The following is an 11,278-nucleotide window of genomic DNA, read 5'->3' as shown; positions in this document are numbered from 1 at the left end:
TTTGTGGTCGATTGCATTGAACATCTTATCAACATTTGCAATTCAATCTCAGTGTTATATATAAAAATCAAATCAGGAAATTTTAGTTGTTGTGATTTCGTGTTTGGTATCGGATAAACAACATGAAAATTTTTATTTCTTTAGTACTTTTTTTGGCATTTTCTACAGCATTGCCAGGTACGATATTTTTTTGATCATCCCTGAATCGCCATCATAAATATCACGCTTGTAGTGGACACAGACGAGTCGGAATACCTTCTATATGAAACAGAAGAAGGTCGCATAGAAGTGGAGGACTTAAACAACTCAACCATAGAGGCGTACGCTACAGAAAACGACATTACATTTTATTTTTTCACTTCTACAAATAAGGATTTAGGGGTTGAAATCAAAGAAAGCCAACTACACGATATAATAAAGTTAACTGGCTTCGATGTCCGGAAACAGACTCTCGTTATAATTCATGGGTGGAAAAATCATTTCGAATCCCCAGTGAACGACGTGATCAAATCAGCTGCAATCTCTCATCATGATATTAACATTATCGTGGTCGATTGGAGTCCAATTTCCGGAAAAAATTACGTTACCGCTAAAAATGCAGTAGTCCGTGTGGGCAATTATATTGGCAATTTCTTATTAAGACTAAAAGCTGAACTTCATAAGTCTTTATCTAGAGTTACTATCGTTGGACACTCACTAGGAGCTCACATCGCTGGTAATGTTGGTGCGGCGACCAACGGTTTGATAGATAATATTGTCGGATTGGATCCTGCTGGTCCACTTTTCTCAGAAAGAAATACAGACAATAGATTGGATCCTACTGATGCTAAGTTCGTGCAAGTGATCCACACGAACGATGGTCGTTTGGGATTCGGAATAAACATGGGAGACGTGGATTTTTATCCTAACGGAGGCAGATCTCAACCGGGTTGTGGATTAGATGTAACTGGTTCGTGCGCTCACAGTAGAGCATACACGTACTACGCTGAAAGTTTAGTCAACAATGAGTTTATAGCGTATTTGTGCGAAAGCGAAAGAGATTTTAACCGAGATAGGTGCACCACCAACTCTAAGAGTCGAATGGGTGGTTTTCCAGTCGATAAGAAGTAAGTATTTAAGTTATGGCAATCTAAAAACTCCTGGTCTATCGTGTTGCAGGGCGTCTGGAGAATATTATTTGAACACCAATAGCAGACCACCATACGCATTAGGAGACTGAGGGATTGTTTATATTGCAAATAAAGGATTACGAAACATTATTTACTTTCTTTACGAAACCTGTTTAAAGCATAATTTTAGGGATAAGGCCACAGACAAGAGCAACAAAATAACTAATTATTGACTTTTAATTGTTGACATCCTGAAAACCAATGACGTTTTGGCAACCCTCCCAACAGTCTTGATAAACTATTTTATATAAAACTAACCAAGACTCTTTTGCTGCATAGCTGTATAGATGTATTTCTCGTTTTCTAATAAGACAAAACTTACACGCTGTTTTTTTAATTCGACTTCACAACAATGCACAATACATCATTACAAATGACAGTTGCAACAAAATTAGTACAGTAGTTCGTATAGTAACATCCTGTCGTACTTCGAAAAACATAAAATCGACAAAACCCACAATTGGAAAATTCTAAATAACTTTTTTCAAAGATATTTGTAACATTTACCGATAAAGCAATGCCACCAACCTGAAGGTTTACACAATTACTGTTAGGTTAGCATTATTGTTATTTCAAATATTTAGTTTTCAAATGTATGACATAGGCCAACAAACAACAGATATTTTAAAACCCTTTATTGAAAAAAATACAAGTGTCTCCGAGACGCAGTATAAATTTTGTTGATATTATTGAAAACCACGCGCATATGGCGAGGCACTATTGGTGTCCAGGTAGTAGTTGCCTCTAGCACTGAAAAGAAAATTATTAACTCTACAAAATAATTCAAGACTGGATTATACTTACGATTTGTCCAGAGTCAACAAACCACCCATCAAAGTGAAACCCTGATCGCACCGATCTCTCTGGAAATCGCGATAGCTATTGCACTTTCTGGCAACGAATTTATTGTCAGTGATGGACTCTGCTAAATACTCCCAGGCCCTGTTATGTGCACAACCACCGAGAAGATCCGCCCCACATCCTGGTTGCCTTTGTCCTCCATTTGGATAAAAATCGCTATGTCCAACTGCCGCCATTAAGCCCAAACCATCTCCATTAGTATGCATAGCGGTAACATACTTAGCATCCGTTGGATGTAAACTGTAATCAATGTCTCTAGCTGAGATGAGCGGTCCTGCAGGGTCAAGTCCGATAATTTGTCCAAGATCTCCGCCTAGTTCCTTTCCAACATTTCCGGCAGCGTGGGCCCCTAATGAAAAACCAATAACTGTGACATCGTCTAATGAGTACCGTAACTTTTGAGACAAGAGTCTGAGAAAACGGCCAACAAGTCTGCCTACACCAGGAACTGCATTTCTGGCTGATATATAGTTTAATCCAGCAAGTCCACTCCAATCGACTTTGATTACGTTCGCATCAAGCTTCGATAAAATGGCGCTTCTGACGTAGGTATTTGAGTCAGCTCCATATCCATCTCTCCAGCCATGGAAAAGAATGACAGTAGGCTTTCTTATTTGAAAAACGCTTTTTAATTTATCTAAATTTGGATCTTCGGTTGTGGTGGTGTATACCCCATTGAACAGTTCTCTGCTGTAGTAGACATAAACCAGATCGTCTTCCTTCGCTCTGGCACCGATTTCTAAAGGACAAAAAAAGATCGATTCTCTTCAGTATATTTGCCTACTGTTTAGCTAATAATTACCTATTGGTGTTGCGAGACAACTGGCAAATATTGCACCAAAAATGAATACGAAACTGTTCATTCTCGCTTGCATCAAATTCACCCGGAGAAATAATAACAATCTATATACGTCGAATTTATATACAGTTCGGGTTTTTAAAACATATTTTTAATCCCAACTAATCGTTATCAAACCAATTTATCATAATTAAAATCAAATGATAAAAACATATTTCAAATAATAATAATAATAATTCAAAAAAATGTCGTAAGCTTTGTGACTCATTTTCTTCCTCAAATAAAGATGTCCGTTGTACAAAATTCCATTTTTATTCACCAAATGTAGTAAAGTTGGTCCAGAATTCAAGGGTAATGAAATATGGACAATTTAACTCTTCGATGCTTTAATGTTGATAACACTTCTAAAATTGACAGATTCATGAAAAATAGTACACCTTTTTGGAAATTAATAAAACAAACAAAAGTAAAAAGAAAGAAAACCGATCGACAACATGGAATTCCCCAAATTATTATTGGTTATGGTGGTCTCTGAATTATAAGAGGACAATGCATATTAACAATTACGTATAAATAATTAAACTTTTGATATTAAAACTCTATGCCGCTCGACACTATTTGTGGCCAATAGCATCTTATCCAAATATCTGATAAAATTTGTATATTAAAAATAATTGCCTGACGGAAATTTGACAAGTGAAGCTGCAAAAAAATCAACAATTACTGGCCTGATGGTTTAATAAAGATATCTAAATATCAGTGTCAGATCATGAAATTTAACGGCTTGCGAAAAGCAAGGCTGAAATCAGGGTTATTTTAGGATATAAACATCATGATGATATTACTACATGAATTATGTTACACTCTCTTCTATAATCACAAGCCATTATTTTTATGATGCGACCTCTATGGATAAATAGTCGAATAAAACAAGTTTCCTTTTCAATCCGAATGGAGGCGGCGGCTTTGAAACAGACTCCACCCGCTGTGACACCACAGAAGCACAATATAACTGTATGCTTAACTGTGATATATATAATTAGAATTCTGAGATGAAGTTAGGATTTCTGACCATTAAGTTGCCGTCTCATGTTATTTAAAAAAAATGTCTGTTACAGATTATTTATTTTGCAATAGAATAATTTCTGTACATGTAATAAAATAAACATTCAGTTGTTCCACTTTTATTCCTCCAAAAATGACAGTAAAATTAGACTTGGGAAGTCACAATAATTAGCAAACAGATAAAGTGTATAAAAGCATTAATATCCACTACTCAGAATATAAATATAACAGCAGAATAAAATAAAAAAAGAGTAGGTACTAAAGTACCACAAAATCATCCTTCACAATATTCCTAATGAAGTTCCTAATCCCTCACACAAAACCTCATAAATTTTCAAATCTACATTGTCATCTTTACTTAATATTTACACTTTGTTTAATGGATTTTCTGGAGATCTCTGCCATTCCTTAAAAATCATTTGCTTTAACTGGGATAATCTTAAAGAGGGATGTTCCGCTTTTAGGTCTGCCAGCCTTCTTTCCTCGAAGGTCATGTAAGCAGCTTTCATTCTTTTTTCTGGGTGTTTATCCAAGTCCTCGGTCACTCCTCTATGAAAAAATCAAGAAGTTCCATTAATAAATCGAGCTAGAGCAATGAGAAAAGTATACCTAAGTACATAAATAGCTTCATCAACAGTTCTTGCCTCTTCACCATCAATTTGAAGTCTATTAATATTTTCCTCTAATGGTACATCCAAATGTGTTTCCAACTTCTTTTCAACATCCTTCTTCGGTGCCATTTCGACTTTTTTAGCTGATATTTGAGCTTGAGTAATTTTCTGAGCAGGTGGAGGTTTGTTTGCTTTTATTGAACCCATTTCTTTCTCCAACAAAACCTTTGCTTCAGCCTTTCGTTGCAATTGTTCTTGACGTTTACGCTCCTCTTGTTCCTAAACAACAAACAAGTATTTAGAAAATAAAGAGGAGAGTGCAAAAATGACCTAACCTTCTTCTGTTGCTTTTTTAATATTTGTTTATCATCATCTCTCCACTTAGCATCCTCTAGGTCTCGCTCTTTTCGTTGATTTGCTTCATCTTTGGCAGCTTTCTTTCTTTCCCTTGCTGCCACAGCTTTCGTATTTTCACTAGCAAACTTTTTTGGCATTTCTATTTTGAAATTCGAAATGCTGCGGTAATATAAAACACTATGAAATATGGGGTACCAAACACATAGCACTGCCTGGAGAATGAATATTTTGACCATAGAATAAACAATGGTAAGTTTGCTTTCTCCTCTTATGCGATTAATTATTGTACATCTAACTTCCACAGTACACTGCAAGCAAATAATTGTGGTTTGTTGTTGTGTCCTTAGGTTATGCCCATATCAATAAAAACCAAAAAAATGTTTATGTTGAATATAAGTCAAAGAAATTCATGAGGAATAAATTATTTCTGGTTAATACTACTTTAATACAAATGTCTAAACGATGCAAAAGCAAGGGCATGCTGGGCACACAAGTAGACACCAGTGCGAAAATGGTAAGGAAAGGAATTAAAAAAAACTTGGTTTATCTTTTTCATATTCTTCAGAAAGAAACGGAGCCAATAAGCTTAAATAAGAATAATGAAGTGTTAATACAAATTTATGCCAAGCCAGGGGCTAAGCAGAATGTAATAACAGGAAAGCGAATTCATAATATGTGGTTATTTAATTTCCTTAGACTTAAAATTGCAGGCATTACTTCAGAAGGTATCAACGTTCAAATTAACGCCTCCCCTATTGAAGGTGCTGCTAATAGTGAGCTTATAAAGTATGTTGCTGCTATCCTGGGAGTGCGTTCCTCTAAGGTTTCATTAGAAAATGTAACTTTTTAAGATTTTAATACTTAAACATGCATTTTATAACATATTATATTTATAGGGTCACAAATCAAGGTTCAAAACATTGAAAATATCAGGCAATGCTGTTCTTGATGACGTTAAGATGAAAATAAATCAAGAAATTAATTGAATTCATTTAATTGTTGTTCACTATCCTTCAGTTTTTTAAAATATATAATCAGGTGTTGCACAATATGTTTTACTAGATTTTCACTATTAGTAATGGAGAATTTTCCATGATTTATGGTAGTTAAATCACTTTTTAATATTACGTACAAATAGTCAGATCTAGGAGACTCTGACTGGTAAAGGTAAAGGAGGAATGTCAGGAATTTCTGGGTTCCTTTTCAAGTTGGCAACAATTTGTTTTGGATCAGTGGGTTCTGTTTTTGCATAGGTTGGGCCTGGTTTCTGATTTGCTGGACCTGGATTGTAGTATGGCAAGAATTTGTTGTTTAGTTGTTCTTTATTTTCGTGTACTTGTTTATCCCTTTCAGTTATTTTAGGTATCGTCTTTTGGATCTGAAAAAAAAAATTAATGCAAATTTAAGTGCACCTATTTTAAAATAAATATACATTATTTGGCGAATCAATATTGCTCGCCCCCTCTATATTTCCACCACCATCGGAATTTTCTCCTCCACTGCCTTTTTGGTACTGATTATATTCCTTAAAATAATCATTTTCGTTTTTTTTAACTATAACTCCAAAATATTACTTACATATTGTGCTATTGGGCTTATAATGGATGGCTGATATATTAGAGTTGGAAAGATGTAGCCTAAAGATGTTGTTCTTAATACGGGTTCATAAATCGGTAGAGCATGACTTGGCGATAAATTTTTCTTTGAACTTATAAGAACATTATATATTCTTGGTGATCTTGGAGTTGCTGAACCAATGAGTAGCAGTGCAGCTAAGTGCATTTGAATCAACATTATCCTAAAAAAGTGATGGTTCAAATTTTTGAAATACTTATTGCATAACATTGATATAAATTGCTGACAGTCACACCCACTTATGGGTGTAAGTAAATTCAAATGTAGGTTGTGTTTTTTTAATAAACAATAGGCTGTCTCTTCCGGTATTTTCAATGTATATTTGCTTACTGCAAAGTCATAAGTAAAAGTAAAAAGTCTTTTTTTTTTCCCTAAGCAAATGGTTATTTCGATTATAGTTATGCTTTTATAATGTTAATGGGAGAATTTGCACTTATTTAGAATAAAATTAATAATAACTTATAAGTATTACAATATTTTCAAATTAAAGCATTCATAGCAAGTTCATGTAAATAATAATAACCACATAATTAATAATTCCTTTTATATGGCATATTTGTACTTATTAAATGATGTAATATAATTATACTTACTTCACCATTTATAAAACACTTTTACAAGTATAGGCCAAGAAAAGTCGCATAATACTGCAAAATAACAAACTTAGAAATCAGGAAGAATGCACCAATCGTACTTGCATCTTTTAAATGTTAAGGTCAAATTTAAATTTTCGCACCGGAAGTGAAATAAGCAAATTCTTAAAAGATGCGATTTTTTTCAGTCCTTATGTTGAAATAATATAGCTCGTTTAGGTGAATCTTAATGACATAGATTTTGGCCCTTGTTTTAGTTGATTTTGTTTGTGTTTTTTAATTAGTGGACCTGCTTATTTGTTACAGATTTATTAATTTGAACCCATAACGGAAAAACTTGAAACATTAAAAAATATAAGGGAATTTTTCGTCAATTTGTTATTTTATTTTGAATAAAAATAGGTCCGACGAACACCTTCAATTCCATGTTACACGCTTCGCTTGATTTTACCATAAATTGGTAAGTGAAATAATGGAACAGATATTTTACCTTGTAAACATTATTGGTGTCCGAGTCACTACACTAATAATTACCTTGATTGACTCAAGAGATCTTATATAGATTCGTAAATAAATGAACCGGCCAGTCTCCGTACCAACAATATACTACCTACCGATTATAGTAAGCGGTTTTGTATGGTTCTGCGACCTAGCCATTTTTTACCACTAGACATTGTTAAAAAAAAATCTCTTTAAAAATTCTAGTTTCAAACAATTTGAAGTTATTAGTTAAATGGCGTTATTGCTAAAATTTTCTATGGGAGTTTTTGGCTTTACGTTATGATTACTTATGATACCCCAATCTTTTTTATATCATAAATCTCTTAAAAGTTGCAAGAAATGTTCATACTCGAATGCGCTTTATTTCACGAACATAAAGTTGGTTCGCATTGTCGGTTGCCTATAGTCTTTCAAATTCATGCAAAACGCACAGACGAACAAATGGTAATTTGACTCATTGAAAACTTCTTGTACTTTATGTTGTGCTATTTGTCAATTTTAAAAGTGTAAACTGGAAAATTTGAATGACTGTAAAAATCAATACCAAATCATCTTTTACTTAATTAAATTTTAATGTCATGTATAAGTTTATTTTATCCGGTTTCTAGTAAAACTTTGGAGGATTTACTTGCTAGCACCACCTATTTCAACCACGTTTATATCAATATCGCTTTTCAGGGTTTCAAAGCAAGCGTGCATTGTCACTAGTATATTCAGTCAACTTCAACCAATTTTTAGAAGTGAGTGTAAGTCGTAGAATATCTTTAATTTTTGCAACATTGCATTTTAGTATTATTGAATATGGCACCCCCACGTCCTAGACCCTTGGTCTTCTGTGGACCTTCAGGATCTGGAAAAAGTACTCTCGTTTCCAGGATGACCAAAGAATTTCCTGACAAGTTTGGGTTTAGTGTTAGTCACACTACAAGGAGCCCGAGACTTGGAGAAATTAATGGTCAGCACTATCACTTCATTGTGAAGGAAGAAATGGAACAAGCCATCAGTGAAGATAAGTTTATAGAATATGCAATATTCAGTGGTAACATATATGGGACCAGTAAAGCAGCAGTGCAAAAGATAATTGACCAGGGAAAAGTAAGTTCAGAAATCAAAAATTTATATTTAGTAAAGTTAGGTAGTAAAGATTCCCTTATTATTTACAGTAGATTTATCATTGTTATTTAGATTTGCATTCTGGATATTGATGTGCAAGGTGTGAAGAAAATTAAAGGTTCTAATTTAAATGCGTGGTATATATTTGTGGAGCCCCCCTCTCTTGAAGAATTGGAAAAAAGGCTCAGAGCTCGAAATACAGAAACTGAAGAAAGCTTGTTACAAAGATTAAAAGTTGCTGAAGAAGAAATGATTTATGGTAAATATTATATGATCTGGAGAGTATATTCTTAATGGTTTGCCTTTGTTTAGGTAAAACACCTGGAAATTTTCACATAATTATAACAAATGACAACTTGGATCATGCATATGATAAACTAAAAGCATTTTTAGTGAATTTTGTACTGAATGATGACTTCTCCAAATAAATGGTGACTCTCTCACAATTTAATCCAGAAAATATCAGCCAAGATTTGAACTGGAGGGTTAGCATTTTATGAATGTTCAATCCCTACATTCCAAACTGGTTACATTTTGATAAGAGCATTTTATTTCATTGTGTTTTGTGAGTTGATAACTTTATACAACTTTAAAAGTATACATTTGGTGCAACAATGAAGTATTACTTGGGGAAGTATTAAATATTTATGCCATCTATGGTTATTTACATTTTTACCACTTACATATTTACTATTCTTTATATTTTGTTAAAAACTGTATAGTATTCTTTATATTTTGTTCAGACATGTGTATATCTCGATTTTAAAGTGTGTTTTGGTGTGGTTTTAAGTTGATTTAAAATTACATCGAATTAGTGGAATTTTAATTGGGTTTGTGAATAATTATTTAATAAATAACTCAATACAATGTGCTATTCTAATGTATTAACCTAGGCAGTATATGATGAAGTACTTATTTATCAAATTATATCATTTTAATAAAATGTCTGCGCATAAATTGTCTTTGGGCATTATTTATATTATATTTTAAGTTATTTTGTAATAACTGAGTGTCATATTTAAATTTTTCTTTGGCAAAAATTTAGAGTATTAAAATTTTGTAAACTAGGTGGTTGCTTCGGACCGCAGATATTTGTTACTAGTTCTTTAGAAAACCAACATTATGAAACCAAAGTTTAGATTAGGCACTAGAGCTTGAATATTGTTCATGTAAAAAATCTAAAAAATTATTAAGCACTTGGTATAATGTACTTGTAATTAATGAAATGTTTATCATTAGGATGATGTAAGAAATTTTCATGGTCAGGGGTGTGGGTTTGTGGTTGTGAATTGTTGGATCTGGATGGTGGTGGAATCTGATTTTTTTTGGAGTGTATATGTATTTATGTAGAAAACAAATAAATACTTAAAAAATTGTGTAGTATTTTTTTCATTTATTGTAAAAACATAGGAAATCACCAAAAGAATAAAAATTAACAGCAAATAATTCCAGAGGAATGAATAAGTGTCATATGCAATTTTAAACTGCTGCTATTTGAAGAATTTTCAAAGGTCCTTTAGCTCTTCAGGCACTTCCAGTTTAGGATGCTTATTTTCAAAATGCTGTTTGTAGGTCTTTGGGTCGGGCATTTGTGCCTATATAAAGAAAAAAAATAGATACTTAAAATAATAACTATATATATAATAGAATATATTACAAATGAAGGAAAAGATACCTATACAACAAATATAATATAAAATTGAACACTAATAATAGGGTTAAAAAATAGGTCACTGGCACATTGAATACATCTGCAATATCTCCTAACCTAATCTTACCTTACAAATAGCACAAACGTGAACTAAGGCTTTTTGTGCAGCTTTTTTTTGATCATTGGCACTGTGCCCTTGTTGTTTTTTTAACTTAGCTGCTTTCTCTGCGGCTTTCTGTTGCGATTGTACTTTTTGTTGACCTCTTGCCATCTTTTCAGACTGCGTCAATATCACGGTAAATAAAACATTCACCTACAAATAATAAACATGCCTGTGAAAGTTTGCAATAGAATAACTGTAAGCACAATAAGCTATAACGTAATTCATAACCTTATTTTGTAAACGTGCTTTACATTTTACAAGTAATACTCGACCTTTTCCGCTATTAACGTACAAACCTCGAATTTTGAAGACAACGGAAGTTAATCAAATTTTTGTTACTATAACTATTTACTAAAAAACTAAAACTATTTTGCTGGAACTGACAGCTGCAATGCAGCATAGAATACGAATGTAACTTTTACTATGTTGTTCTATATAAGCATAGACTACAGAATTAAATTTTTGACCACGTAGTTGATAAATTCTTCTTGTCAGTGGAGGCCTCTTGCCTTGTAGGTATCAACTAGGCTTTAATGAGCGCTAAATTCAAACTTCCTATTGTAGGAGAGAAAATTGCTTTTTCATCTTCAAGTACAAAATTTGGAAACAACTATTTCATTCTAGTGCAACAGGCGGTTATGATGTGCATGAACAAAATTATCAAATTCTGTATATCATATATACATATTCAATGTTTTGTAACCATTTAGAGGCCATCCGTTTGATTAAAGTATGATTCTGAAAAGTCAGTTAAGGATTG

At 33.0% G+C, this 11,278-nt stretch overlaps 6 protein-coding genes across 9 annotated transcripts; 2 read left to right on the top strand and 4 right to left on the bottom strand.

The window, feature by feature from the left end:
* Positions 1–36: 36 nt before the first annotated feature.
* LOC132695813 (endothelial lipase-like) lies at positions 37–1,316 on the top strand. Its single transcript, XM_060660313.1, has 3 exons — positions 37–177; positions 233–1,106; positions 1,159–1,316. Exons 1-3 carry the CDS (start codon positions 123–125, stop codon positions 1,217–1,219), a joined length of 990 nt encoding a protein of 329 aa, XP_060516296.1. The 5' UTR covers positions 37–122; the 3' UTR covers positions 1,220–1,316.
* Positions 1,317–1,774: 458 nt separating this feature from the next.
* LOC132695814 (pancreatic lipase-related protein 2-like) lies at positions 1,775–2,928 on the bottom strand. The gene is made up of 3 exons (XM_060660314.1): positions 2,833–2,928; positions 1,974–2,769; positions 1,775–1,919 (listed from the first exon to the last, which is right to left on the bottom strand). The coding sequence occupies exons 1-3, from the start codon at positions 2,903–2,905 to the stop codon at positions 1,856–1,858; spliced, it is 933 nt and encodes a 310-aa protein (XP_060516297.1). The 5' UTR covers positions 2,906–2,928; the 3' UTR covers positions 1,775–1,855.
* A 1,075-nt stretch (positions 2,929–4,003) lies between these two features.
* LOC132695815 (coiled-coil domain-containing protein 124-like) lies at positions 4,004–5,098 on the bottom strand. The gene is made up of 3 exons (XM_060660315.1): positions 4,841–5,098; positions 4,504–4,784; positions 4,004–4,443 (listed from the first exon to the last, which is right to left on the bottom strand). The coding sequence occupies exons 1-3, from the start codon at positions 5,096–5,098 to the stop codon at positions 4,260–4,262; spliced, it is 723 nt and encodes a 240-aa protein (XP_060516298.1). The 3' UTR covers positions 4,004–4,259.
* A 760-nt stretch (positions 5,099–5,858) lies between these two features.
* On the bottom strand, positions 5,859–7,750 carry LOC132695817 (uncharacterized). 3 transcript variants are annotated; one of them, XM_060660319.1, is made up of 4 exons: positions 7,625–7,750; positions 6,441–6,660; positions 6,295–6,387; positions 5,859–6,240 (listed from the first exon to the last, which is right to left on the bottom strand). In XM_060660319.1, the coding sequence occupies exons 2-4, from the start codon at positions 6,654–6,656 to the stop codon at positions 6,007–6,009; spliced, it is 543 nt and encodes a 180-aa protein (XP_060516302.1). In that variant the 5' UTR covers positions 6,657–6,660; positions 7,625–7,750; the 3' UTR covers positions 5,859–6,006. The 3 variants fall into 3 exon arrangements, with proteins under 3 accessions (XP_060516302.1, XP_060516300.1, XP_060516301.1); XM_060660317.1 differs by having other exon boundaries at positions 7,581–7,724; XM_060660318.1 differs by lacking the exon at positions 7,625–7,750 and adding an exon at positions 7,091–7,247.
* A 321-nt stretch (positions 7,751–8,071) lies between these two features.
* LOC132695816 (guanylate kinase-like) lies at positions 8,072–10,031 on the top strand. The gene is made up of 4 exons (XM_060660316.1): positions 8,072–8,331; positions 8,382–8,686; positions 8,777–8,963; positions 9,017–10,031. Exons 2-4 carry the CDS (start codon positions 8,393–8,395, stop codon positions 9,130–9,132), a joined length of 597 nt encoding a protein of 198 aa, XP_060516299.1. The 5' UTR covers positions 8,072–8,331; positions 8,382–8,392; the 3' UTR covers positions 9,133–10,031.
* Positions 10,032–10,077: 46 nt separating this feature from the next.
* LOC132695818 (zinc finger protein 706-like) lies at positions 10,078–10,947 on the bottom strand. Of its 2 annotated transcripts, none has more exons than XM_060660321.1 (3): positions 10,815–10,947; positions 10,483–10,668; positions 10,078–10,299 (listed from the first exon to the last, which is right to left on the bottom strand). In XM_060660321.1, exons 2-3 carry the CDS (start codon positions 10,624–10,626, stop codon positions 10,210–10,212), a joined length of 234 nt encoding a protein of 77 aa, XP_060516304.1. In that variant the 5' UTR covers positions 10,627–10,668; positions 10,815–10,947; the 3' UTR covers positions 10,078–10,209. The 2 variants fall into 2 exon arrangements, with proteins under 2 accessions (XP_060516304.1, XP_060516303.1); XM_060660320.1 differs by having other exon boundaries at positions 10,791–10,913.
* Positions 10,948–11,278: the final 331 nt, after the last annotated feature.

This window comes from Cylas formicarius, unplaced genomic scaffold (assembly GCF_029955315.1).
Source record: "Cylas formicarius isolate icCylForm1 unplaced genomic scaffold, icCylForm1.1 PGA_scaffold_12__32_contigs__length_19106922, whole genome shotgun sequence".
NCBI lineage: Eukaryota > Metazoa > Arthropoda > Insecta > Coleoptera > Brentidae > Cylas > Cylas formicarius.
This window is presented reverse-complemented; position numbering and strand designations above follow the sequence as displayed.

Bases quoted from the DNA above. Each gene is read 5' to 3' on its own strand.
- LOC132695813 (XM_060660313.1), top strand. From the start codon at position 123: ATGAAAATTTTTATTTCTTTAGTACTTTTTTTGGCATTTTCTACAGCA. The intron at 178-232 runs GTACGATATTTT...TCACGCTTGTAG, and splicing joins ATTTTCTACAGCATTGCCAG to TGGACACAGACGAGTCGGAA. The intron at 1,107-1,158 runs GTAAGTATTTAA...ATCGTGTTGCAG, and splicing joins GGTTTTCCAGTCGATAAGAA to GGCGTCTGGAGAATATTATT.
- LOC132695814 (XM_060660314.1), bottom strand. From the start codon at position 2,905: ATGCAAGCGAGAATGAACAGTTTCGTATTCATTTTTGGTGCAATATTT. The intron at 2,770-2,832 runs GTAATTATTAGC...TTTGTCCTTTAG, and splicing joins TTGTCTCGCAACACCAATAG to AAATCGGTGCCAGAGCGAAG. The intron at 1,920-1,973 runs GTAAGTATAATC...TTTTCTTTTCAG, and splicing joins TTGTTGACTCTGGACAAATC to TGCTAGAGGCAACTACTACC.
- LOC132695815 (XM_060660315.1), bottom strand. From the start codon at position 5,098: ATGGTCAAAATATTCATTCTCCAGGCAGTGCTATGTGTTTGGTACCCC. The intron at 4,785-4,840 runs GTTAGGTCATTT...TTTGTTGTTTAG, and splicing joins TAAAAAAGCAACAGAAGAAG to GAACAAGAGGAGCGTAAACG. The intron at 4,444-4,503 runs GTATACTTTTCT...ATTTTTTCATAG, and splicing joins GAAGCTATTTATGTACTTAG to AGGAGTGACCGAGGACTTGG.
- LOC132695817 (XM_060660317.1), bottom strand. The intron at 6,388-6,440 runs GTAAGTAATATT...GATTATTTTAAG, and splicing joins TAAGCCCAATAGCACAATAT to GAATATAATCAGTACCAAAA. The intron at 6,241-6,294 runs GTATATTTATTT...TTTTTTTTTCAG, and splicing joins ATATTGATTCGCCAAATAAT to ATCCAAAAGACGATACCTAA.
- LOC132695816 (XM_060660316.1), top strand. From the start codon at position 8,393: ATGGCACCCCCACGTCCTAGACCCTTGGTCTTCTGTGGACCTTCAGGA. The intron at 8,687-8,776 runs GTAAGTTCAGAA...ATTGTTATTTAG, and splicing joins AGATAATTGACCAGGGAAAA to ATTTGCATTCTGGATATTGA. The intron at 8,964-9,016 runs GTAAATATTATA...GCCTTTGTTTAG, and splicing joins TGAAGAAGAAATGATTTATG to GTAAAACACCTGGAAATTTT.
- LOC132695818 (XM_060660321.1), bottom strand. From the start codon at position 10,626: ATGGCAAGAGGTCAACAAAAAGTACAATCGCAACAGAAAGCCGCAGAG. The intron at 10,300-10,482 runs GTAAGATTAGGT...TTCTTTATATAG, and splicing joins ACGTTTGTGCTATTTGTAAG to GCACAAATGCCCGACCCAAA.